The sequence below is a fragment of the Pseudovirgaria hyperparasitica genome, assembly GCF_010093815.1.
Source record: "Pseudovirgaria hyperparasitica strain CBS 121739 unplaced genomic scaffold EJ05scaffold_4, whole genome shotgun sequence".
NCBI lineage: Eukaryota > Fungi > Ascomycota > Dothideomycetes > Acrospermales > Acrospermaceae > Pseudovirgaria > Pseudovirgaria hyperparasitica.
In genome coordinates this window covers 1,641,827-1,667,273 of record NW_022985552.1, presented here as the reverse complement: position 1 = coordinate 1,667,273, position 25,447 = coordinate 1,641,827, and the positions used below count along the sequence as shown (strand labels likewise).

The window sequence follows — 25,447 nt, the reverse complement described above, 5'->3', positions numbered from 1 at the left end:
CCCAGGACATCCCAAAAGCTCCACAGCAACCCATTGGTGACGTTGCCAGAGTTAAGAGTCGCAGAGAGCCAATGGACATACACCATTCGAGCGGGGCTCTTGCGCAAGAAAGTGGAGTAGATGTCGTGTCAGTAGGGACTTGACCAGGGCTGCAATGTCGAAAAGGGAATAGGCGAGTTGACAGAGCCGTGGTCAGCATCATTTGATACCATGGTGCAACATGCCAAGTAGATTTGTGGCGATTGTGTGAGACATCTCGGCTAACGAACTTTGAGGGTGGTGTCGGAAGTGTGATAGCCATATTCCGACAAGGTCAGTAGTGTCTCCTGATGGCAGCCGTCACCAAAGCTCAACGAACTTGAGGGTATATCAACCGAGGGCTCTTCAGGCTATATGCCGTCCTTGTCCCAGACTTTCTTCCCTGAAATCCATGTCTGCAGTACCTCTCCTTCATCATTCAGCACACACAGATCTGCTCTCTGTCCGGGTACCAGAAATCCTCGTCCTCCCTCGCCGTCTATTCCCATCATCGACGCAATGTTCTCGGTCGCAGACTGCACAGCCTCTGCAATTCCACAGCCGGTCCATTTGATCAGGTTCCTGACGCATTCTTGTAGACTGATGCATCCTCCTATCAGAGTCTCGGTCCCATCGATAGTAGCGCGCGTGCCTTGCTTGCGTTGTGGAAACGGGATTTGGGCATGCCCTGGGTGCACACCGTCTGCCAGACCAGACAATTCGATACTGTCTGTGATCAATATAGATCTCTGTGGTGCAGCGCGGTGCAGAAACGCTAGCGTACTCGGATGTAAATGATGCCCGTCAGCAATGATTGAGTAGTACGGAGGCTTTGGTGTGTTGTTCTCAGGCAGGGTTATGAGACCTGCAAGGCCAGGAGCACGAGATGTGAGAGGCGAAGTCGCATTGAGGACGTGGGTGAGCATGATCGCCCCGGCAGAGAGACCGACGGCACCTTGTTCGATCGCGGCATCACTGTGGCCGAGGGAGACTTTAATACCATGTGTGGTGAGGGTTGAAATGGTTGTGGCTGAGCCAGGAATCTCTGGGGCTACAGTGACCAGTTTTAATGACTTCTGGAGACTCACATTGCCATATATATCGACAGGAGTTGTAGGTGGACTGGCAAACAGCGACGCGTTATGAGCACCCTTCTTAGATGGCCATAGGAAGGGACCTTCGGCATGGGCACCAAGTAGAGAAGCGCCGCCCGGAAAGTCCTGAGGTGATAATGAGGGCAGTATCTGCAACAGGGGATGAGCACCTCTAGACTTGGGTTGTATAGTGAACAGTCTAAAACGCCAACCTGACGATCCAGGCATCAAACTATTATGGAAAGATGTAAGAGGTTGAAACTGACAAAAGACATAGACATGCGGCAGATACACTCTTGAAATGACTCTGCATACCCAAATAAAATTTATGGAGACTTGATTGGAGTTACCTTTTTAAAGTTCTCTGATGACACGGTTGGTATCGTAGCCCAGAACCCAGTGACGCCTTGGGTTGCATAGTAGCGAGCTGTGTCATTCAGTCTGCTCTGGTACTGGTTGCTGTCTTCATAATGGGTGAAATGAAAGCCATGAACGCCATTGGTATGCAATTCCAAGAAACCCGGGGCTATGATGGCGTCGTCCAGATCTATAATGTCCCCGCCAATGTAGCCAGTTGTGTTCAGTATGGTGCCAGAGTCGCCAGATACGACCAGACGGTCATCGACCAGCTTCCCGTTAAGACAGTATCGACAATTGGTGAAGGTGGTAAAGCTGGCGTCAGACATGGCTAGGAAAGAATCGAGATGGATAACAGAATGCTTGATGAGACGACGGTTGGGGAACGAGAGTCTTGGGCGATGGCTGATGGCCTAGCCATGGTGCATGCATGAAATGGCATTAACAAATCGGGTTGCGCCATTGTGCATTCGCAATGCCCATGTACCACGGATTGAGGTTTAATTGCTACACAGATCTGTCGTGGTTATCTTACAAGACATTATCCAAGTAGTATTGATTGATAATAGTAGATGTCTGAAGTGAGCTGAAGTGATGAGTAGTATCCTTCCCGAGTACAGGTGCAGGTGTCAATCCAGCTAGGAATGGGCGGCTCCTTAAGCGAGTTTCGTTGTGGCTGTCCAGATCGTGGATCTGATATGCCAAGACAGAAGCTACAACGCCATGACATCATCTATAACAGCCACGGCATATCTACAGTACCCACTTAGCTAGACTTCCTCCCTTGCTTCCCACGATTCCTTGCTTTCAATTTGACCTGACCTTTTGGTGTTCAGAAGTAGATGCGTTCTTTTTCTGATCTCGGTTCAGCTCTTGATCCTTTTTACAGGCTGGGCTGATTGGATCTTTCTCGTTCAGTTGCTTTTATTTCTGTCGAGGGCTCCAAAACTAAGTCCAACCTCACCCGTTACGAAGCCTGCAGACCGCGGACGTTGAACAAAAGCTTCTTGTCTACCACCCACAATGGCGGAACAGCAGCAGCAGCATGCGCCTGGAGGCCACTACTCCGGTGCAAATCCTGTGCCAACTGTAAAGAAGTTCATGGAAAACATGGATAAAGACAAAAAAGAACGCGATCGTCAAATTGACGACGCAGAGAAAGCTAGGAAACAAGCTGCAGCTCATGGGGGCTCTGACGCGGTCCCTCACAAGAACCAGAAAGCCGGTGTCAAAGGCACCCAGAAGATTGTTACGGATCCAACAACTGGCAAGCAAGTCACGATTGAGGATGTCGATCCTAGTATAATGGATAGAGTGACGAATCCCATGCTCTCTGTTCCTAATGCCAATCTTGGTAAAGACACTGTACGCAATCCTTCTGCTGGTGAAATGATCGATATGACTGACGCCCATTCCAGCCAGTCAAAACCGCGGCAAACATGTCTGGCGAGGAGTACAGAGAGGCACAGGATGTCACTGCTCCCCCAGATCCAGTGACAGAGGGCGCAACATCTGATGTCCCAATCCACGGAGAAAAGACTAATATCCTCTTCCATCCTACACCCTCGGTTAGCTACGAGCCCATGTTCGCCGCATTGGAGTCGCGAACAAACGCCTTATGTATTGGCATATTTCTGGCCACCGTAATAATTGGAAAGATGTTCGGTGGCAGACTACTAGGCATGATTCCTCTTGCTATGTGTCTGACGTCGGGTGTGTGGCTGTGGACTAAGGAAGTCGTTCGCAGCGGGCGAGAGATGGAATGGGAGAGCGAGAAGAATCGTGGAGAATACGCAACGGCAAATCTGCTACCTGAGTCCGTAGAGTGGATGAACACTCTACTCGGAATCGTCTGGGGCCTTATCAACCCTGACATGTTTCAGGGCGTTGCAGATACTCTCGAAGACGTGATGCAAGCTTCGGTACCTGGTGTCATTGAGAACGTCAGAGTTGCTGAAATTAGTCAAGGCAGCAATCCGATCCGGATACTCAGTCTGCGCGCCCTTCCAGACTCGCATATGAAAGACATGAAGAAGACTATCCACGATGAAAACAAAAAAACAAAGGATCCCCAGGAAGCTGCGGCTGACGAAGAAGGCGGCGATTACTACAACCTCGAAGTGTCATTTGCGTATCACGCTGCGCCGTCTGGTAAACGCGCTTCTGATAAAGCTCGCAACATGCATATGCAACTCGTCTTCTATCTTGGTATCAAGGGTCTGTTTGGTGTTCCATTGCCAATCTTTGTCGAGCTTCAAGGACTTGTAGGAACAATTCGGCTTCGACTTGCTATGACACCTGAGCCTCCGTTCTTGAAGAACTTGACGTTTACCTTGATGGGCACACCTCAGGTCAAGGCAGGATGTATTCCCATGGTCGAGAAGGGCGTGAACATCTTAAACCTTCCCCTGATCTCCAACTTTGTCAACTATGCCATCGGTGCTGCCGCTAGCATGTATGTTGCTCCGAAGTCAATGTCTATTGACATGCGAGCTATACTTCAAGGAGATGACATTACGAAGGATGTATTGGCGCTCGGTGTCATGTGGATCCGCATTCACAGAGCTGTTGGTCTCAGCAAACAGGACAAGCGTGGGAGCGAACATGGCGGCAGCGATCCATACATCACTTTGGCATTTTCCAAGTATGGCAAACCAATGTACTGCACGCGCGTCATCACGGATGACTTGAATCCGATCTGGGAAGAGACTGCAGCTCTTCTGGTCACTCCTGAGCTTATTAAAGCCGATGAGAACCTTAGTGTTGAGCTCTGGGACTCTGATCGCCACAGCGCCGATGACATTGTAGGTAAGGTTGAGCTATCGATGCAGAAGATGATTCAACATCCTGGTAAGATGTTCCCGCAAGTCTCTAAGCTTGCGGGTATGGATGCGGACAGTACTATGCCTGGTGAGCTTCATTGGGAGGTAGGCTTTTTCGGCAAGCCACAGTTCAGACCCGCACTTAGAACCGATGGAAAGAACAAAGCTCTTCCAGACGAATTGAAGAATAATCCTGAGCTTCAAGACGAGAAGGGCGTGACGAACACGGCCGATGACGATGCTGTTCAACATACCCCTCCAGACCCTCTCTGGCCGAGTGGTATTGTCAACGTCGTCGTCCACCAAATTGTCAACCTCGAGCTCGAGAATGTGAAAGGCAGCAACGGAAATCGTAAGGGTAGAGAATTCGAACCTGCGAAGCCCTATGGAGAGAGCACTGCAGAACAGGGGAAGGACCTACCGACTTCGTACTGTACTATTTGCTTCAACGATGAACTGGTATATCGAACTCGCTCCAAGGCTGTTAGCAGTCAGCCGATCTTCAACGCAGGTACAGAGCGTTTCATGCGCGATTGGAGGTCTGGTATCATCACCGTCACGGTGCGTGATTCGCGCAACCGAGAACACGATCCTATCTTGGGCGTAGTTCCGCTGAAGCTGTCCGACATTTTGGAAACAAGCTCACAGGTCACTCGATGGTACCCTCTTGATGGTGGTGTCGGGTTTGGTCGTGTGCGCATATCTCTTTTGTTCCGAGCCATTGAAACCCGGTTGCCACCTAACATGCTCGGATGGGATGTTGGTACTTTTGAGTTCGTCTCCAATGTTGTCAAGACGATCGACTACAGCCAACACGCAAGACTGAAGATGCGCACTGGTGGGAGTACCGGCAGAATCGGACGTAGCTCCGGAAAATCCCGCTTTGAGGGTAATGGTTACGACTACAACATTGTACCGAAAGACGGTCATGAGAAGGTCCGACTGCCAGTAAAATACCGTTACCGCTCCCCAATCGTCATTGAGTTCCATATTGCCAATAAAAGAAGAGCCGATGCTTATTCTGTCATCTGGCTCCACCACCTCATCGACAACGAGGAAACTCCTATTGATATACCGATCTGGAAGTGCTCTCACCCGGCTCGTCTCACACAGAACTACATCACCGAAGAAAATTGCAAGAATGAAGTTGGCCTTGAAGACCTCCAAGTTGTTGGTCGCCTCCAGTTCACCGGTCGCTTTAAAGCCGGTATGGACGAAAGCCATGAGCATTTCATATCAGATAACGACACACGCGAGACGTTCGAAACTTGGGAGGCTTGTCTCGCCGAGGGTGTGCGGACGCGGATGGTCGAGAAGGAAATGCCGGATCGTATTCAGAGGTTGCATGACGACAGCCTGACGGAGGGCCGCGACGTGCTTAAGGACGCCGACGAAGAGGAGAAGATCAAGTGGCTCTCCAAGTCGGGCACTGATTGGAGTGGTGCCTTTGGCCACGACCCAGCTGCATATGTTGACTCCAAGGGCAAGAAACGCCGAGAACCTGGAGCCGAGCAGCCACTACACGACCCGTACCATCCGTCAGGTGACGAAGACAATGAAGATGATGATGATGACGACGACGAAGATGACGAAGCCTCAAGTGATGATCTAGGTATTCAGGACGCCAATAACTCTGCTGCTGGCGAGGAAGGATCCGTAAAGCAATCGTTCGCCACAGATCGCACAGACACTACAATGAGCACGATTGATTCTCAAGCTACGGGTGACACCGTAGAGAAGAATAACAAACAAAACAAGCGCACAGAGGAGCGCAAGCAGCGCGGTTTGATGCAATGGAAGCCTGCTCGTAACGTCAAGTTTGCGAAAGACCAAGGCAAAATTGGCTTGAGGAAGTTGCAGAAGAAGCTGACAGGTGGTCTGGATGGGAGACAACCTGGTGTTGAGACTGGTGAGTATTATTCCGTTGCGACTATGACACAGATGTGCTAACGATGTTCTAGAAACTGGATCATAGACGGCGAAGAGTAGCAATGACGTAATGAATGGTAATGAGTATCGAATTTGTGGTATCTTTTTGCAAGATGAGCTAGCTAAAAGGACTTTGTCTTAAAGGAGGTAGTGAAGCATATAGTTCTGATGTGGTTGAAGTTCAAATGTTACAACTACACAAGAAATAGTATTATGGGCCAGGATGCATGTTTTTTTGGCCCGGCCCTCAAAGTACGCCTGAATGGTTCAGACTCCTCCTACCCACCAACTTATGCATGAATGAAGGAATAGTGTGCAAACAAAAGAAATCTCAATAATGAGTGGAAGTCCGTTGTGTCTACTTCTCAACATCCGACTTTGACCCGACACTGCCTGAATCATGCAAAAATCCCTGATCCGTCTCCAACTCTCTCTCCAGTGACTTGCCCTTCGTAAATATCGCACTGAGTACAAATGCCAGTCCGGCCAAGGCCGCCATCACGATCCAAATCGTCCTCAGACTGTCCACATACGCGACAATAAGCTCTGCCTTGACGACGGCTTGACTCGCCGGCCAGCTCTTGATCAACTGCACAAGGCTGCTTGCATCCTTACTTAGAGCAGCAGCACTACTAGCCAGCGCCGGGATGCCCTCGATGTTCCTCTTCATCTCGTTTTGGAAGATGGTACCGCCGACCGCCACACCCAGCATCTGGCCGAAGTTGCGGAAGAATGAGTAGAGGGCGGCGGCGAAGGGCAAGTCGGCAGCGCTGCTGGATGCCTGGATAGCGAAACTCATGGCAGAATACAGGACGCCGACTCCGGCACCTGAGATGATGCCGATACCGACCCACATGGCGGTCGGTGTGTCGACTTTGTAAAGTACGAGCAGAGCAATGCCCACGGTTGAGAGTGCCCAGCCGGACCAGATGCCCCATCGATATCTACCCGTACGGGCAATGAGGACACCAACGATACCGGCAGCAGGCGCAGTGGTGAATGTCCAAGGGAAGAGGGCAATGCCGGATTTGATTGGGGAGTACCCCTTGGCAGTTTCAAAGTACAGAGGCATGTAGTAGAGGGCGGACCACAGGCAGATACCGTGGACGGTGGTGGCGAAGTAGGTGGTGAGCGCCTCGGGGTCCTTGAACATGGAACCGCGCAATATGGGCTCGATAGAAAGGAATTTTGACCACAGCATGAAGAGGACGAGGCCGAAGCCGCCGGCGAGGAGAGGGGTTAGGGTGCGCCAGTGCGTCCATGGGTACATGATGCCGCCCCAGGTGATTGGAATGAGGAATGAAGTAAGCGAGGCGATGAAGAGGAATGATCCGATCCAGTCTACCTGCTTGAGTTTACCAAGGATGGAGCCTTCCTTGCGTTTGAGGCGGAGGAAGAGAGGTATAGTGACATATGAGATCCCGCAGAAGGGAAGGTTGATCCAGAATATCCATCGCTAGGTAGGCCTGTTAGTATGTAGCTCTACATATGTAGGAACTGACTTACCCAGCTGACGTCTTGAGCAAAGGCACCTCCAATGACTGGTCCCGTGACCGAGCCAAGTGCCCACATCATCGTAATCAGCCCGAAATATTTTCCTCTCTCGCGAAGACTGACAAGATCTGTGGCGATAACATATGTGAGAGCTGATATGCCGCCGCCTCCCATGCCCTGGATGCATCGACCAGCCAACAGGACTGTGAAGTTATGAGCCACACCGCCTACGATGGCACCGATGGTGAACAACGTCAGAGCCAAGAGAAGCATATCCGTGCGGCCAAATATATGGGAGAGAGATGCGAATGTTGGCTGGAACACTGTGGCGGTCAGAAGGAATGACGTGCCAGCCCAGAAAGCTTCAATCGCTGAGCCATTTAGCTTCTCGGCTATGATCTGAGTGTCGTGAGCATATTAAATAGAAACTGAATGGTTCTCCAGCTTACAGGTAACGCGACTGCTAAGCTTGTGGCATCTAATGCGCACACCAAGTTCACCAAACAAAGACTCCCAAAAGCAGCATAGAACCTCCAGCCTTTGGAGCCAGAGGAAGGGTGGTGCGGGGCCTCTGGCGGATTCAACGGGTTCAACGGGTTCAGCGTGTTCAACGTGTTCGACGGATTGGGAGGAGGTGGAGGGTTCTTCAGCTCCGCCAGCTCCGCTGTGCTTCCGAAGTCTGATGAAGCCATGTCGAAGCTACTTTGACTATTGCAAATGCTTCTTGTACTGTATGCAATTGATGGTCGGCTCGCTACTTCAGATTTTGTTTGTGGCTTTAAGTCATCAAGACAAACAGAGGGATATAAATGATACTGAGCCAATGACTGTGAATGAGAGGAAGTGGGCCGGAGTGGTGATAGGTCAGATTGGATCTGTTCAGATGTGATTGTTGTATCACGAACCGAACTTGCCTGAGGAAGAGGCGGAGAGTAGGGAGTGTGCGGATCGGAATTGTGGTCGATTTGAGCGGCTACACTGCTATTTGACCTCTCGTGCTGATATATAGGGGCTTGCGGATGGTAGATGTACTGGGCCTGTTGGTGCTGGTGGTTGGCATGGGTCGCCATGTTTCTTCGTACGTGATAGTGAACGATTTACGTGGGTGTTTTGGATATCCCTTGTTGGCGGCTAGACGAAGTGGGTCTGAGAAGCCAATGCTTTTCGGCTTCGTACGCTTAAAACACGATATGTGACGCAAGGGACGAAGGATACGTCAAGGCTAGAATGATCGTCCTACAAGGTGGACTGTCGAAACCTGGTCCCTTGGCAGAGTGCAATACCGAGAGGTCAAGGCCAAGTCAAGGGTATGAGGCAACCAATAGTTCTTCTACGCCGAGATCACCAATGACGGGTCGTGGGGTTGAGTATAGATAATTCGTTTGTACGTATATGGCCAAGACAAGAGTAGTCGAGAAAGTGGAACTCAATAACAAGAAAACGACTGTTCAGACTATCCTTGCCAGGTGTACCTGGTAGACGAAACAGTCAACGCGTTGTAGCTTCTATGGAAAGAGAGAAATTGTGTGGAGTGATTGCTGGAAGCCTAGAGCGAAAAGAACGTGAACTAAGTTAGGCAAATGAACCTGGAGCAAGGCTACATGTACCATCATGCTCAGGCCCCCCTTATATGAAAAGTTCCGAAACGAGCATACGTTCCAATGGAAGTATAGTGTTTTGCATGACTAAAGGTCCGCTCCGGGCTCGCGCATGCAGCGTGAACGTTCCCCGTAATCTTATCCTAGCGCAATTACATTGTAGACAGGCTGGACCAAGGGATTGACGGACAGGGAACAAGTCCCAGGCGTGAACCGTAGGGCTGTAATACCGTTGTTACTGTCGTTGATAGAAGGATGAATTGGTCACAAAAATAGAAACATCCTTCACTAAACATCAGCTCTGACAGCAAACTCCCTATTCTAGCTTGACAGATGGTGGGTTAATGGCTATAACTGTACGACGATACGAAGAGGCCTGCGAATGCTGCGCCGCGTTCGGAGTCATCCATGCGGTGAGTGTACGCTTGTTGAGAGAGAGATGAGGTGGGATGAGGTGAGTGTTGTGAGATGAGGTAACCGGGATGATGCATGGATGGATAATAATGGTACCATATAGTGGATTGTGGGTCCACACTTCGGCAGCGGCGCAAACCCGAGACACTCCCACCCCCTCCCCAGTAAATGTTTCGACGGAAGTGGGTTAGTGTATATCCTTAGCTCTAACGGTCCCGTTGGTCTTAGCTGGCTGGTCGAAGCGGCTCTGCTGCACTGCCACTCACCTACAAACTGCCTTGCTGCTTGCCTCATGGCCGTCGACAATATCAATCACTAGTAAACACTAACTCCTCTGTACAGTAACCGCACTCTCGTTGACTACTACTGCGCATATCGTGCAATACCATCATTGAACAAAGTATGACCATCAGAGTATCCATCCACGCAGCTACCACACCACAGCAGCTATGATGCTAACAAACGCAGCACCAAACATAGCTCACGTTTCACGGGTGCACTTACACTACTGTACGCCGCCCTCGCATTGGAGTACCGCGTACACTTCCATGCGCATATCTGACACTGTTGTCTTATATTTTAGCTGTCGACATGGCATTCTTTTCTGTTACGACTCATTGCGACGCAAGGCTATCAAGTCCTCGAGACCCGTACAACACTGACCTACTCGTACTCGTGGCGCAATATCCATCTCAAAAGGAAAAATGAATACTGATCAACGGTGATCAACATACATGCCTATGAGCCCTGTGAAGGTTTTGGCGTTATGTCTGACATCAGAGTGAGACGTGGACAGTGGCGAGGCTGCGTCTATCCTACGGCGACAACGAGTTTGCCCATGTTGCCTTGTACAGCCTCGTGAAGTACTGGATACGAAACACCGGGGCGTACTGTTGAGATGGACCACTCGGTTTTTGATGCCATGTCTGCATATGCAGTCCGTCAGGTTCTGGCTGTCGCCTGGATATGCTCTGCTGAGGCACCCTGCATCTCAAGCCTATCCACTTGACCATATGAGTGGATGATTGCTGTGTCTTACAACCTGCGGTATTCCGCGTTTGAGCCGCGAAGAGTTACTTACTTAGTAGGCACGGTGAACATTTAGATTGATGGCGCATGAAGCGTGGATTCGTATCTCGTATCTGAAAGCTCAGAAATGTACTGAATGTTCAACGTAGTTAGAAGACGATGCCAAGGACCCATATCGGATATCGCTCGAGGGATACGTCAGAGCAGGAATGATTGGCGTCATCCTGGTAGAATACCAGAGGTTAGAGACTGACTTGGCTTGTACGTCCTTGTCCTTGCGTCCTTACCGTTCGGAATGCGACTACCGCGCAGCCCTCTGCCCAGTACATGGCTTGCCTCAATTCCTTGCATATCCGTTACCGACCCTCGTTCCAGGCGCCGGAAGTCTGTCGTATCGCAAAAAATCTCTCATGCAGATAAACGACTGTCTGCATGTCCAAGCGCGAGGAGCCGGATAGATGTTTTCCATCGCCCACCACCAGTCACGGGAATGCGGAAAGCTCCCACCAACAACGCCACGTAACGCCACGTAGATTGTGATGCCATGACAATCTATTCATGGAACCGCTGTCAAGAAGGGTTGGCGCCCGGGACGCATTCGGCTGGGTCCGTGGGCCAGGGCCAATCTTTCACCAAACGGCCCGTAGAATGTGGCTGGGCGACTCCAGGTATGTGCCACACGTAAAGAGCGAAATTGTATGTGATGTGTGATCATGAACATACACTGCTCACAGTAATCTCTATGGCTCGAGCTCGCAAAAGAGTAAACTCTTAGTGGCAATTACTTGTTGGGGGCCTGAGCCTTTTCTGTAAAACTCTCTGCCTCCAAAGCTACCAACAATCTCCGACTATGCGGACTCTTCGCATCAGGAGATAATGCAACGACGGGCTCTACAGAGCCACACAACCAGACCACATAAACTATGCACATAACCTGGAGGCTTGTCAGGCCACTCCCTTGACTCTTGACGTTTCTGCTCCAAGAAGAAGGTTCACATGATCCGAATCGACCCAGTGATCTCGAGAATCACAGAGTATCGTTGATCGATCAGTAGAATCGTTGGTTGCATCGTCCAGCGACACCCTACAGAACCAAGTATTCCTGAGGCCATCTGCATATTTAGCACACTCCGCCGCGCCATGCCATGGCTTCGTATTCCTCGGGCTGCTAAAGTTTGAATTCGACCCCACCAGCTCCTAGTTCCCATCATCCTTCCTGTCTCCATCCACTAGCCAGGAATACTTGCTGGATATGTACAGACACGGCCGACAGCCGCTACCTGCTCACCCTCGCTAAAGTGCTTATTCACAAACGTCCACCATCCCCAGGTCCTACCATCAGCTGCTTCGTTAGGCTACCTCTTAGCCACAGACTCTAATCCTCATCGATCAGGCGATACTGTAGCACCAAATCTTGTCCCAGATCTGGTCTGAACGACAGGAAATTACTCTATTTCCAAGAAGCCATTGGAGCAGCCAAGATCTTGCCTCTCTCGACGAGAAGAGCCGTCGCGCTCGGGGCTGTGGGACTGAAGGTATAGAAGTTATCTCCCCTTCCCCACCTCGTCCATGGGCAAGTCACCCGGTAAGAAGGCTAAAGTTATTTTTTGATCAGGCCACATCAACTCGTGCACCCTTATGTATAACTGCTAGCCAAAAACAGGTGGATCAGCAAGCCCGGATCTAGATCCTGCCAAGATAACGCCCCGCAGTTCCGGATTCTTCACCCCGAATACCATCGTAATGATCGTATTACATACGCACTATTTTTTTCATCACCTTGCCCTTGTCCTCGCTTCTATAGAAGCCTCCTGTTGCATGCTTGGCATAAGCCATGGAAGCCCTACTGCGCCTGCACCACGAAACAAACATAGCCATCGCCTGGTGGCCACCCCAGCCATCGTGTTCCAGTTGCCCTGTGTTCTACCAGATTGCAGTCTTCGAAATCATGCATAATGCACATAAGCCTTGTCAGATTCTAATGCTGACGTTTCGTTGACAAAATAGAAGCGCCGAATGTGAACACGTCACAGCCGAAATGAAGCCGTGTCTTGTTCTGTTTCGTGTTTGGGGATATGTGCTGGACACATTATTGTGTACAGTGTCCCGGCATCGGTTCATGAGCATGCGAGGTTTTATTCTCCGCACTATAATATCGAGGAGGTACTTATAGGTGTGATCGGCGCGTGTGTACGTTTATTTGCTTGTGTGTAGTCCGTGGACATCGGCATTGTCGTTCTATCAACAGCCCTCCTTTCTTTTGTCTGCGTAATGATTCTGTGAGGAATGGTGAGAGGATTTGCAGTTGTTTGATCTATAACAGTAGGTTTGAAGAGCTCATATCGGTATCGCCATCGAGACTGATTGGTATTAGACATATACATATAGACAGTTTAGCTTCTAGAGACACGGAGCTGATCTGTTCAACTATGTCTGGACTCAAACCATCTCGAGACTGTGTCCATTTGATCGCCGGGACTTGCATCTACTACACAGCGGCACCTATACTTTACGCTGGTACCATATTCAACACCATACGCCTGACCTATCAACTGGCTTTCACCTTCAAGAAAAAGAGCCAGCAGGATGCTGATGGCCCAGAGAGACAAGCCCAGCGGCGTCGGGCTCGCCTCACCAAGAACCTCCGAGCACAGCTACAAGAAATAGAGATCGAAAAGTTGAATGCACGAGGGATGGGGAATATCAAAGACCACTGCCCAGAGTCAGAAATATGGGCATCTGTTGATGGAAGATCCACAGTTTCAATGGTTGGGCGTGTGACCTGAAGTGCAAAGAAAGATTGGAGTCACGAACGGGACAGACATGAATGTCGATAACGGAATCAAGGATATGGACGCACACGCCAAGGATGTCGGGAACAAGCAATCAAGGCGTTCACGAAAATGGGTAGTAGAGGATGATGCTTCGACATGTCACGTGTGACAATTGAAGCAGCTTCAATTCGGTATCCGGGGGCGTAGGCCTGGAGTTCGAAGTTCGAAGTCTCGTCGAGACCAAGACTCCGCGCTCAGTATCTTACGACAAGAGTGGCTGTTGCAACTAGTAGATCTAAGATAAGTGTTAGCCCTTGTTCATCCACAAGTTGGAAGCACAAAAGATAGTTTGACAAGCGAGATCAGCTGAACTATGCTTAAAAATGGTATCCACATGACTTTTTCGGTACAGGTCTGTGATGGATAGTTTTTCATCATGTCGTGGAAAGATTGGTTTGCGAGATATAAAACGAACCTTTAGGGAGTTGTGGATTTAGTGTTAGAACGTAAGCTCGACATATTGGCAAGATATCTGACCATGATTAGCATTCACACGTCGTACGCAGTGCGATGATAATGATGCGGTAGCCGATATCAGATAGCAGTTGGACAAAATTTGATCCACATGAGTATTTCAGTACAGGTCTGTGAATTAAGTTGTTTCATCATTTGGAGAATAGTAAGGAAAGATCGTACCTGTGTGTTGATAGTGATTCAAGTTTTGCGAGGTTTCTTGAAAAACGTTTCAATTCCGGGCTGGCTCGAGTCGTATTTGGCGCTTCCGACGCCGCCACCGGTACGTTTGAGGCTCTTTAAGTGATCTCGAGCATTCACTCGGGATATTGTTGTTGTGAATTCACCAAAATGACTGACGAGTGAAGCTGTGTTATTGCCCGGTTGCATATCTCTGGGTATAGGCTGAAGGGTAGCTGCTAGAGTACCGCTTGTGGTCATAGCGACGATTCCCGCTCCAGTCGCCGACTTCGATGTTAGAGTAAGCTCAAGGTAGCATGTATTACCCCATCGACCAAGATGTTCTAATACGATCATGGCATTAGTTGCGGCGATCTCAGGGGACAGGGTTACACTTTGGGGAGGAAGGCGCCGAAGAATTCTTCGCCATAAAACCCCCAAAATGATCCCATGCGAGACTACGGCGATGATCTGCTCCGTAGAGTCGGTTGGTGCTATGATGGGCTCAAGATGAGAGTCAAGAAACTGGTCGACGCGAGACTCCATAGATTCACGGGATTCAGACGGTATTACAGGCTGATCGTTCATGTCAGGATCAATAGATGCCCGACTAGCCCATGACTTTCCCTCTGATGAACCAAAATCTTGTTCCGCAATTAATGGCGATTGTAATACAAGTGGTCCGCTTTGAGCCTGTCGAACGATGTCCGCAGTCTTGTAGGCCCTTTGAAGTTGGGAAGAGAATATGTGCGTAAACTTCACGCCGGTCGACCTGAAATGTTGACCAAGGCGCGTTGCTTGACTGACTCCGTGGTTGGTGAGCTCTGAGTCTCTACTGCCAGCACTGTAAGTCCTTGTTAGTAGATCAGCGTTAGATTGGTACTGGCACTTACTAGAGCTGCGCAATGTTATCGACAGTCTCTCCATGTCGAATGAGGAAGAGTCGCATGACGGCAAGAAAGAAATTTGGGAAAAAGCTTGCAGGTGCGGAATTTCATGGGTGAGCTCGCACAGACCTCATAGTTCGCTAGTCCAAAATCAGACCTTAGCTGGAACACAAGAGGCCGAGGGCTGCTGTCGACTCAATCGTCCCGACTTCTTTTGGATTCTCGACTGGAAATCAAAAGTAAGCAGAGTATTTCCCATCGTTAACTGAGGGTCTTGGAGGATTCAAACATGCGGTTCAACACGCCGTAGGCAACGCAAGCAGTCGATCGATTGAATAACATAACTATAATGTTTGAATAAAACTCATGCATGCGGCCATGTTCTCGTGTTTTCTGTATTTGAAGACCAAAAGCGACTCGATTGCTTCCGGAAGAATAAATCTGAGCGATGTAGTATCATCTAACAACAACAAGCAACATAGGCCGAGCCCAACATGGAGGCCTTTTGACACGTTCAGGAGGACGGAGGACCCCTCTTCAAGCCACCCGAGACAGCACAGCTAGCGAGGTCTCCACCTAAAAACAAATACATCACTCGTGCTCATTCGTCGTTGGAGCTTCATTTGCTCGTCCCTATACCATTCGCAACACGCTCAAGTTGAAACATCGATCTGATCTGTCACCAATGTCTCGTGGGCCATCTCTGGAGGGAAGAGGGTCTCACGCGAGACATTGACGCCCCGGTGTAACACGGCAGAACGACACCTACAACCTTTGTCGATATGCCTCTGAAGAATAGTAGCGGAGCCGGCAGTCGCGCGAGCAGAACATCTTCGCCTGAATTACGCAAAGACGGTCGTGAGAAAGTCGAATCACCCCACGTTCGAGTACGAAAAGCCTCAGTGCCACATGAGAAGCAGCATACGAGCAATGATGCACAACATCTAGAGCGACACGGTCTCGGCAATACAAGGGAACTCGAGCGTGGCGGTGAGCCAGGAGAGGACTATGAGATCTCACAAGATCCATTCTTTCAGAGATATAATATCTCCGGCGATGCCCCCGATCGCCAACATTCACCTGCGCTTTCGCGCAACTCTTCCTCCGATGCTGAGGGCTCCCTCTCTCCAACCCATCTGAAACCTCCACGTCTATCAAGTCCGCCTCGGACACCTGCGACTGTAAGCCACACGATGATTCTCTGACTTGAGACTGTGAACTGACATATATTGTAAAGGGAACGGAGACCTCGAGAATGCCAGAACTCAATATATGTGTGCTGGGCGCACCGAGTGTAGGCAAGACAACGTTCACCATGAGCCTCCTTGGACTTCGTACCCCACCTACTTCAGCATTCAGTGCGCGAAAGATGGCGATAGATGAGCAGGTATATTTAATACAACTAGTGGAATTACCTTTGGAGGACATTCCCAATCTTTCAGGAGATGATGGTATATGCTGGCCAGATACGATTGATGATATGGCTACCCCACGGATAGATGCAGCGTGTGTTCTGTACGATGTGATGAATCGGGAAAGCCTGGCGCCTATACCTGAAACGCTCAGTGAGTCTCTCTAGTCATTCGAGCTAGCACGCTCTTTACTGATTTGACTGTCTAGATGCCCTGAATAAAGCTGCACTTCCCTTCGCACTTGTGGCTTGGAAGTGCGATAATCACCCTGCGATGCGAAAAGTCGACCCGGTCGACGTGGTGGACAGGGCGAGGACCTTCATGGGTGACATCCATACATTTGAGGCCTCAGAGAAGACCAACGAAGTGCATAAAGTATGCCTATCATACATTCTGCGGGCTATAATGTCTACTAGGGAGCAGCCAACATTCTTGACAGCACGTCGCAGAGCAAATTCGTCTGCAGTTCGACATGGAGCGCACGGGCAACCTTGGGCAAAGAAGCACGAGCGCGCTAGTTCCGAATACTCTGGAATAAGAATGAGGATGCACACTCCCGAGCCTATTGAGACAGGGTCAAGTAAATTGGCGTCCAACTTATATAGAAGACATCAAAGGACACAGACGGCTGAGACAACGCACCAAACGTTCTTAGATCTGGAAGACTCGCCTGGATACGATTCTGCAGACACAGAGGGCGCGCAACACTCAGATCATGAAGGCAGCGTTGTCTCTGAGATGCCCACGGACGAGACTGGCTATACATTTGACCAATTAGTCACACGTTTACTTGCCTTGCCAATGTCGAAGAATGATACCAAATTTCAGGCCATCTTCTTAGCTCTCTACCGCAAGTTTGCTACTCCAGGACAATTGCTAGATGCTATCATCGAGCGGTTTCAGGCGCTCGAAAATGACAAGAAACCGCAAGTGCTGAAAACCATCTCCCAATTGCGTCATCTCACGATACTAGAACAGTGGATTCGGATATATCCTGGCGATTTTGCGTACATTTCATCTCAGAGAAAGTGCAAACGGTTCATCTCGCGACTAATGGGAGTAAGAATATTCTCTATAGCAGCACAAGAGATGGCCACTGATATGGAGTCGGTGTCAGAAGATGATGACACCCATTGGGCCTGCTGTGACAAGGCCAGGGATCAACAAGAGGCTGTGAAGTCCTTCGCGCATCCAAATTCTGTGTTAGACGAAGACTCGGGGGATGAGGATTATGCTCATCTCACAGGTAGTGCATCCATGAATGATGCACGTTCGCTCGCAAGCGGTCCAAGATCCTCCACTGTCTCAATTCCTACTTCGGCCCATAGCTGCCCCCAGTCTTTACTTAATGGTGTTGAGATGGCTCAAAGACAAGCGCGTGGGCTTACGCCTCTTCCCCGGATGAGTCTAACCAAGGTTCAATGGCACACCTTAATCGGCATCGATGAAGAGCATATAGCTCGCGAGTTGACGAGGATCGACTGGGTGATGTTTCAAGCCATTAGACCTCGAGATCTTGTACGCAATGTCACCCTCAATGCCGAGCAAAAGAAGCAATGCCGCAGCCTTGAGAACGTCAACCGCATGACGGAGCATTTCAACCACACTGCAGCCTGGGTAACTAATTATATACTACTGCGGGACAAGCCAAAGCATCGAGCGCTGATGCTGGAGAAATTCATGAGGTTGGCAAGGGTAGGCGAAATTCCGGATGTCTTGAGTGTGTAGCTAATTATTCGACAGAAAGTTCGAGAAATGAACAATTACAATGCTCTCGGGGCCATACTGGCGGGTATCAAAGGAGCTCCTGTTCACAGGCTTGCTGCTACACGAGAACTCATACCCCCTCTCGTCTCAAAAGATTTCATGAAATTGGACATACTCATGAATCCACAAAGGTCTCACTTTGCCTACCGGTTGGCGTGGGACAATTCATCTGGCGAGCGTATTCCGTATCTTCCACTGCACCGGCGCGATCTCGTGTCTGCTGCCGAAGGTAATTCTACCTTTATCGGCGAGCGCAAGTCGGACGCCACACTCTCTGTCGTACATCCCGGTACAGCAGTCTTTACTGGTCGTGGGGATGTACGAGAGGCACCTCCGACTGGGGTTCAAGGCAAGGAAAGGATTAATTGGAAGAAGTTCGAGATTATGGGAGAAGTGATCGTAAGCATGCAACGGGCGCAGGGCACTCCGTACCCGTCCACAACTAGAAACGATGAGGTACGGAGTCTGTTTCTAGAGGTCAAACTGACCAAAAGTGATGACGTAAGTGTAGAACTCCATCAGTATCGAGTGCGCTGCTAATGAGCAAATCTAGGAACTCTACGAGCGCAGCGTGGCTCTGGAGGCCACAGCTTCAGCGAATCAACAAAGATTTAATTGGTTCAAACGATGATGACCATAATGATAATGACGAGACGTTCCGCATCTTGGCAGTGATGCTGCACTGCATAAAGCTGGTGGAGTCGAGATTCTTGTATACGCTCAGTATTCTGGAGTAGCATTGATACCCAATACTTTTTTTTAGCTACTCCAGCTCAATATGTACTAATCACTCGTCAAATATATATGGTACAGCAGAACCGCTTTGAGCATCGTCAGTGTACTTGGCCGGTTCGAGACAGCATGCAAGCAAATTTTACTGTTATGATGGGTTCATAAGTAGCCTTGTGCTAGAGGTACGCGCCACATAATGCCACAAAGTTCTCAAATACCGTACTCAATGAAGTAGTATTTGATATATGTACATTGCAGAGAGTCTGACCAGTCATGCAGTCCGCTCTTACGGTGTATCTTCACGATGCAGCCGATGTAGTTGCAGCCGATGTAGTTGCAGCAGCAGGGACATTCGGAGACGTCGAAGGGAGCCCTGCTGCTGTCACTTCAACTGGTAGCTTCTTGCGAGGCCGCAGTAGGTCCTCCACGGTGACTCCGTTGCCTAACTTTGTGATGCCCATAACTGGCGGGTCGCCCTTCTTTACAAATTCATACATGCCTGTTCATCAAATTAGATAGGTAGATCACATATCGTCGTTGACCTTACCAGGTAGCTTGGCACCAGCTAATCTGAAGGCGTCACGGACGACCTGCTCGTGGGCATCTCCTTTGAGCTCGAAGATAATCTTGCTGACAGCCACTCTACTCGCCCAATAATCGAAGCTTCCTTTGCCTTTACCCATACGCACTTCATTACCACTCGTATATACACCAATGTTGGCCGAGATACGCTTGTAAAGTTTGTACCTTGTACCTCGTAAGCGCTGCTTGATGGTGGCTTCTGCAATTTGAAGCTGCTTGGCGGGGATTCGGCGATGATGATCTAGCAATCGCAGCCCATAGTCGCCCCAGACCACAGTTGTTCCACGCATGCTACCACCTGTCTGGACATGTGGGCGACCTTTGCGCGACTTGCTGGTTTCTCCGCGCTTGGGCATGAGCCAGTCGAGTTGTGAAGGTGTAGTAGAAAATGCTCGATTGCATTGTTGGCAGGATGGATGGAGAAGCTGAAGGAGAGCTACAGGACAGTTAGCTACCAGTCAGAGGGAGTCGGGCTTATTTACAATTGTGGCGATGCCGTGAAAGCGATAATTTACTCATTTGAGCTACCAGGCTGTGTTGTAAGCTCAGCGGAGCCATCACCGCTGATACTGTCATTCCTTGTCTCATGCAGTGGTGTTGCGATGTTAGTCCTGTAACGCCAAGAAACCAGATCCGTTTGTCCATAGTTACATGGGAAAGCTTGGCGCCCGATGCACGTCTGTGCCACCAACACGCATTTTTATATATAATTAATATTTTATAGTATCGTCGATAAATACTCACATACCTATTAAAATACCTATTATATATTAGTATTATACGATATTAGCCATATATTAGTGTTTTTTTAACTATTTTACGCTATCTATTATACCTCCTAAGTAGCGTAAAGGTATTTAATTCGGATAGGATAACTTAATAGAACCTCTACTACTACCTCCTAGACTATAGCTATATATATCTACGTTAAAGGCGCTCTAGTATAGTATAGATAAGGTATTAAGGGCTACGAAGATAGCGGCGAGGTATAAAAATATACTACTAGCGCCCTCTAACGTACCCTTATCGAGCGATCCTCTAGCCTTACTAAGTAATATATCTAATAATACTAATAACTCTACTTTAGTTTATAGAGATATAGTTAAGGAGAAGAAGGAGAAGGACCTATAGGATAATAACGCGGCTCTTAATAAGATAATATAGTCTATCTATATAAATTAGTAACTTAGAGTAGATAGTTTTAGAAAGATTATTAAGACTATATTACTAAAGACGGAAGCCTAGTATAAGTTTAAGAAGAAGTTATATAAGGAGAAGATTTAGTAGTTAATTAATAAGGCTCTTAGTACTAATAACTAGCTATTTAAGACTTAAGACTTTACTATAAAGCTCGGAATATCTAGTCGTACTAGGAAATAGTTAATACTTCTAGACTAGAGTCTAGATAACTAGAATAAGCTTCTTACCTTCCTTAATAAGATCTATAGCCTAGTAAGAAAGGATCTACTAGAGGCTATATTCCTTACCTTTAAGAATACTATTATCTATAAGTCTTATTAGCTACTAGGACGTAAGAAGACTATAGTATCTAATCCGAAGTCTCCTACGCTATTACTACTTACTAGTATAGTTTCTACTAGTCTAGTATTATTATCTATAGATCTAAACCTTAAGGGACGCTTAAAATAGCTATTTAAATTATAGGAGGAGTAAAGATAGTAAGGCCGTAACTAAGGAGTTATTATTAATAATATTTAGAGTAAGCTCTAGTATAGTAAGGCGATATTATTAGGACGGGAACCATAATGGACCTATATAGACCATTCTAATCCATATAGCCACGTAGTGGCTAGAGCTAGGTTAAGTTAGCTAAGTTAAGCGAGGTTACTATATAAGTGGACCATATAAACCGATTCCTACTCGTTAGGAATTAACCTTATATAAGAGTAAGATTACTCTATAAATACATTCCTATATCTCTCTATAAACTATTAGACTACTATCCCACGTCTTTACTCTTTATATTTTAATTCCTCTCTATATAGTACGACGGTAGCTTATAGAGATAGCTCCTACTACGCGCTATAATACCCGTAGTACTACCTTATACGAGAGACTCTCTCTAAATCTAAACGAAGAGAATAGTCTCCCTATGACTACCTCTACTAATAAGTATACTCTATAGACTATCGTACTAATAACTAGTACGGTATTCCGTATAACTATAGAAGATTACCTAGATAATAAGGAAGGAGTCTATTATACTCTATCGCGGTCTAGTTTATACTATACTAGACCTATCCTATTAGAACTTAGCCTTAGATAGAACCCAATCTACACGTACCTTAGCTAATAGAGTTAGAAGGTAACGTGAAGGGTAGTAAACAGTCACGTGCTAGATAGATCGGCGTCCCTTTATATATATACTCTTAGATTTCTACCGAAAGGGTTCGGTAGTAATTCGTTCTATAATAGAATACACCCTATTATTCTATCTAACTATACTACTATCTAATAACCCTATTCTTATATTCGAATTACTCCCTATATAGTACTATAGTTAAGATAGTCTAACTAGAACCGAGAAGGTCGACACGATCTACTATAGGGATAAGTAATACTATATTAAATAATAGGGATCCTCTATAATTAGTATTAATCCTAGCCGTTTCTAACTAAGAAGTAGAAATATTAGACTAAATTACGGAGCTTTTAGACGAAGAAATAGTAGATACGCTAAGTAACTTCTAATAATATAAAGCCGGATAATAAGTCGTGGTAGAGCCACGCAAGGTATTATAATAAACTATTACTAAACTTTAGAAATATATCGCGAATTAGGCTCGAGAGATTTAAACCCTTAAAGAATAGGTAGAACGCGTAAAACTCCTCGTAAAGAGACGAGAACTTAAGGAGTCTCTTAAAGAACTACGCCGAACGATAGTAGGTAGACGACTTCCTATACTAATTTAGGCGGAATTAGTTTACCTACCATTAGAGTTGCGATAATCTACTATATACCCGGCCGCTTCGTTACCGATTTACTCTACTCCTTCCCTAGGTATACTAAAATCTAAAGACCCGACTATATTTATAGGGAAGAACTAAAAGGAGTAGAAAGACTAGAAGAGAGACTACGAAAAGTACTTCCTCGATAACCCTCTACTCTTTTCTACTAAAGTATAACGTATTTCGTTCGGAGAACGATACCTAGACTTATAATCCCGCGATTAATAGGATAGATAGAAGGAAGTACAGCTACTATCTACGATAACCTAGGAATATTTAGCTATATTTATACTAAACACCCTCGGAACGGATAGAGAACGTGAAAGAAAGGCACTATCTAAGTTAAGAAGCGTGGCATAACGACCGAACTAGACACCTACTTAACTACCATAATACCTCTAAAACCTATAGAATAATATCCCTATACTATAGGAAAATATTCGTATATTCTAGTTTCGCGAAGTACTACTTCCGTTAATCCGCGAAAGACTAGAAATAGTATTATTAAGTTTTAACTATCTACACGAATTAGAGAAGAAAGCTAATAAATACTACCGCATCCTTAAGGAACGCGGCTCTCTAGGTAAAACCGACGAACCCTATACGGGTTAGAAATAAGGTTAATTAAATATATTCGATTAAGAGTAACCTTACCGTAATTAGCGCTAGAAGAGCGTTAATCGGGGTAGAAACGCGTTAAGAGGACACCGAAATAATCGAGGCGGTGCTTCTTAATATAGAAAAGAATAAGGCATAGGCTTAAATATAACGCCTATTATAAAATAGTAGAATTATAGCGTACTTTATTACTATAAGTATAGAGAAATAGAATATATTTTACCTAACTATAAGAATCTAAAAAAAGAATAGGCTAGTACACGAGACCTAACCGCGTCCTTAGCTAAATTATATATATTTAGGAGAAGCCGTAGCGCCTTCCGGTGAGTAAAGACCTAATATTACTAAAAGTATTATTACCTATAGTAAATAGTAATAAAACTATATAGGCCCTCGTGGATACTAGTATAGAAGATAACTATATTTCGTCGATTCTTATAAAGGAGTATAGATTATTATACGATCTTAGTAAAGTTAGCTAAACTATTATAGTTAATGGATATAAAGTTAGAACTTTAGGTAAAGCTATAACGAATTACGAAGTTCATGACTTAAAGATAATAAAATAGTAGATATCTAATAAATTTATCGTGGCTAATATTAGCTAATAGAATATAATTCTAGGGATGCCTTAGCTTAGACGTCTAAACCCTATTCTTAATTTTTAGAAGGAGATATTAACGTTCCGACGACACCGTAGTAAATTATACTAGTAAGTTATAACTATTAGTAAGGAGACATAGAACCTCGCCGTACGGACCCGATTATCGCTAATCTATCTTACGTCCTTATTAATTATTAATAAAGACGAGGATAATAGTAATAATCAGGGCGAAGATACGCTACCCGACGTATATTCGTAGTATACGGATGTGTTTTCGGTAGAAGATATATTATTTCTCCCTAATCACGGGCCGTATAAGCTAAAGATCGAGCTCGAAGAGGGAGTAGACGTCCCTTATAGCCTACTTTACCTACTTTCGAGACTAGAACTCGAAGTTCTTTATAAATATATTAAAGAATACCTTAAAAGAGGCTGGATATATCGTAGTACGTCATCGGCCGGCGTACCTATTCTCTTTATAAAGAAGAAAGACGGAAGTTTACGTCTATACGTCGACTATCGGGCACTAAATATAGTAACTAAGAAGAATCGTCATCTATTACCGCTAGTTAGTAAATCTTTAGACTAATTAACGAAGGTAAAGTACTTTACGAAGCTAGATTTACGAGATATATATTACCGGCTTCGAATTCGTCGCGGAGATAAGTGGAAAACCGCATTTCGGACTAGATATAGTCATTTTAAGTATACTATTATGCTATTTAGGCTAATAAATACGCTAGGAGCGTTTTAAGGATATATTAATACTACACTTATAGGATTACTTAACGTGATTTACGTAGTTTATCTTAATAATATACTAATTTACTCTAATAGTATATAGGATTATAAAGGACACGTGAAATCGATACTAAATCGTCTAAGATAGTATAAACTCTATATAAAATTATCTAAATACGAGTTTCACTAATAAGAAGTTAGGTTTCTTAGCTTTATTATAATATATAGCGGCCTAAAAATAGAGCCGGAGCGTGTAAAGACCATTATGGAATAGCTAGAACCTACTACTATACGTTAAATTAGAATATTTATAGGTTTCGTAAACTATTATCGTAAATTCATTATAGGCTTCTTACGAATTACAGCGCCGCTTAATAAACTTATAGAGAATAGCGGTAAAATCCCTATAGATAGGCTAGTATAGCGTAAAGCTAAGTCGGTCGAGATATAGTTAACGCCGGAAGCGCGAGATACGTTCCGATCATTAAAGAATTACTTTATAACTACGCCGATTCTTAGGTATTTTAATCCCGAGAAGTATATTCGGGTCGAAACTAACGCGTTAGAATTCGTAATTACTAGAATTATTAGTTAACTATATAAAGATACGAAAGATAAGGTATAATAGTACCCGGTCGCTTTCTTTTTCTATAAAATAGCGGATATAGAGACGCGTTATAACACGTATGACTAGAAACTACTTATAATTATTAAAAGTTTTAAGTAATAGTAATATTATTTAGAAGGCTCCGTATATTAGATCGAATTATTATTAGATTACGTAAATCTATATTACTTTATATTAACTAAGGTCCTTAATCGCCGATAAGTACGTTAGGCTAAGTGGATATTAATATTTAACTTTAAAATCTTATATAAAGCTAGAAGAGAGAATAAAGCTAATCCTCTATC

At 46.4% G+C, this 25,447-nt stretch overlaps 7 protein-coding genes across 7 annotated transcripts; 3 read left to right on the top strand and 4 right to left on the bottom strand.

Moving 5' to 3' along the window:
• Positions 1 to 266: 266 nt before the first annotated feature.
• Positions 267 to 1,899, bottom strand: EJ05DRAFT_289620 (Metallo-dependent hydrolase). Its single transcript, XM_033740512.1, has 2 exons — positions 1,463 to 1,899; positions 267 to 1,262 (listed from the first exon to the last, which is right to left on the bottom strand). Exons 1-2 carry the CDS (start codon positions 1,796 to 1,798, stop codon positions 390 to 392), a joined length of 1,209 nt encoding a protein of 402 aa, XP_033603026.1. The 5' UTR covers positions 1,799 to 1,899; the 3' UTR covers positions 267 to 389.
• Positions 1,900 to 2,188: 289 nt separating this feature from the next.
• Positions 2,189 to 6,519, top strand: EJ05DRAFT_531064 (uncharacterized protein). Its single transcript, XM_033749001.1, has 3 exons — positions 2,189 to 2,834; positions 2,888 to 6,200; positions 6,253 to 6,519. The coding sequence occupies exons 1-3, from the start codon at positions 2,493 to 2,495 to the stop codon at positions 6,264 to 6,266; spliced, it is 3,669 nt and encodes a 1,222-aa protein (XP_033603025.1). The 5' UTR covers positions 2,189 to 2,492; the 3' UTR covers positions 6,267 to 6,519.
• A 59-nt stretch (positions 6,520 to 6,578) lies between these two features.
• Positions 6,579 to 8,406, bottom strand: EJ05DRAFT_436210 (MFS general substrate transporter; the record flags this gene model as incomplete). The annotated part of the gene is made up of 3 exons (XM_033741735.1): positions 6,579 to 7,676; positions 7,727 to 8,113; positions 8,164 to 8,406. The coding sequence occupies 3 exons, from the start codon at positions 8,404 to 8,406 to the stop codon at positions 6,579 to 6,581; spliced, it is 1,728 nt and encodes a 575-aa protein (XP_033603024.1).
• A 4,601-nt stretch (positions 8,407 to 13,007) lies between these two features.
• Positions 13,008 to 13,892, top strand: EJ05DRAFT_289481 (uncharacterized protein). The gene is made up of 2 exons (XM_033740511.1): positions 13,008 to 13,077; positions 13,130 to 13,892. The coding sequence occupies exon 2, from the start codon at positions 13,185 to 13,187 to the stop codon at positions 13,539 to 13,541; it is 357 nt and encodes a 118-aa protein (XP_033603023.1). The 5' UTR covers positions 13,008 to 13,077; positions 13,130 to 13,184; the 3' UTR covers positions 13,542 to 13,892.
• A 351-nt stretch (positions 13,893 to 14,243) lies between these two features.
• Positions 14,244 to 15,171, bottom strand: EJ05DRAFT_484285 (phosphoglycerate mutase-like protein; the record flags this gene model as incomplete). Its single annotated transcript, XM_033745324.1, has 2 exons — positions 14,244 to 15,066; positions 15,116 to 15,171. 2 exons carry the CDS (start codon positions 15,169 to 15,171, stop codon positions 14,244 to 14,246), a joined length of 879 nt encoding a protein of 292 aa, XP_033603022.1.
• A 524-nt stretch (positions 15,172 to 15,695) lies between these two features.
• EJ05DRAFT_450287 (ras GEF) lies at positions 15,696 to 19,223 on the top strand. Its single transcript, XM_033742368.1, has 5 exons — positions 15,696 to 16,290; positions 16,347 to 16,674; positions 16,730 to 18,216; positions 18,265 to 18,789; positions 18,842 to 19,223. Exons 1-5 carry the CDS (start codon positions 15,892 to 15,894, stop codon positions 18,917 to 18,919), a joined length of 2,817 nt encoding a protein of 938 aa, XP_033603021.1. The 5' UTR covers positions 15,696 to 15,891; the 3' UTR covers positions 18,920 to 19,223.
• Positions 19,224 to 19,319: 96 nt separating this feature from the next.
• Positions 19,320 to 19,958, bottom strand: EJ05DRAFT_498530 (ribosomal protein L16; the record flags this gene model as incomplete). The annotated part of the gene is made up of 2 exons (XM_033746699.1): positions 19,320 to 19,519; positions 19,568 to 19,958. 2 exons carry the CDS (start codon positions 19,956 to 19,958, stop codon positions 19,320 to 19,322), a joined length of 591 nt encoding a protein of 196 aa, XP_033603020.1.
• Positions 19,959 to 25,447: the final 5,489 nt, after the last annotated feature.

What these genes read in the sequence shown, in the direction of transcription:
- EJ05DRAFT_289481 (XM_033740511.1), top strand. Translation starts at nt 13,185, where the DNA reads ATGTCTGGACTCAAACCATCTCGAGACTGTGTCCATTTGATCGCCGGG.
- EJ05DRAFT_289620 (XM_033740512.1), bottom strand. Translation starts at nt 1,798, where the DNA reads ATGTCTGACGCCAGCTTTACCACCTTCACCAATTGTCGATACTGTCTT. An exon ending in CATCAGAGAACTTTAAAAAG is followed by an intron (nt 1,263 to 1,462) that starts GTAACTCCAATC and finishes CCCCTGTTGCAG; the next exon opens with ATACTGCCCTCATTATCACC.
- EJ05DRAFT_450287 (XM_033742368.1), top strand. Translation starts at nt 15,892, where the DNA reads ATGCCTCTGAAGAATAGTAGCGGAGCCGGCAGTCGCGCGAGCAGAACA. An exon ending in GCCTATACCTGAAACGCTCA is followed by an intron (nt 16,675 to 16,729) that starts GTGAGTCTCTCT and finishes TTGACTGTCTAG; the next exon opens with ATGCCCTGAATAAAGCTGCA. An exon ending in AACTGACCAAAAGTGATGAC is followed by an intron (nt 18,790 to 18,841) that starts GTAAGTGTAGAA and finishes GAGCAAATCTAG; the next exon opens with GAACTCTACGAGCGCAGCGT.
- EJ05DRAFT_531064 (XM_033749001.1), top strand. Translation starts at nt 2,493, where the DNA reads ATGGCGGAACAGCAGCAGCAGCATGCGCCTGGAGGCCACTACTCCGGT. An exon ending in CCAATCTTGGTAAAGACACT is followed by an intron (nt 2,835 to 2,887) that starts GTACGCAATCCT and finishes CGCCCATTCCAG; the next exon opens with CCAGTCAAAACCGCGGCAAA.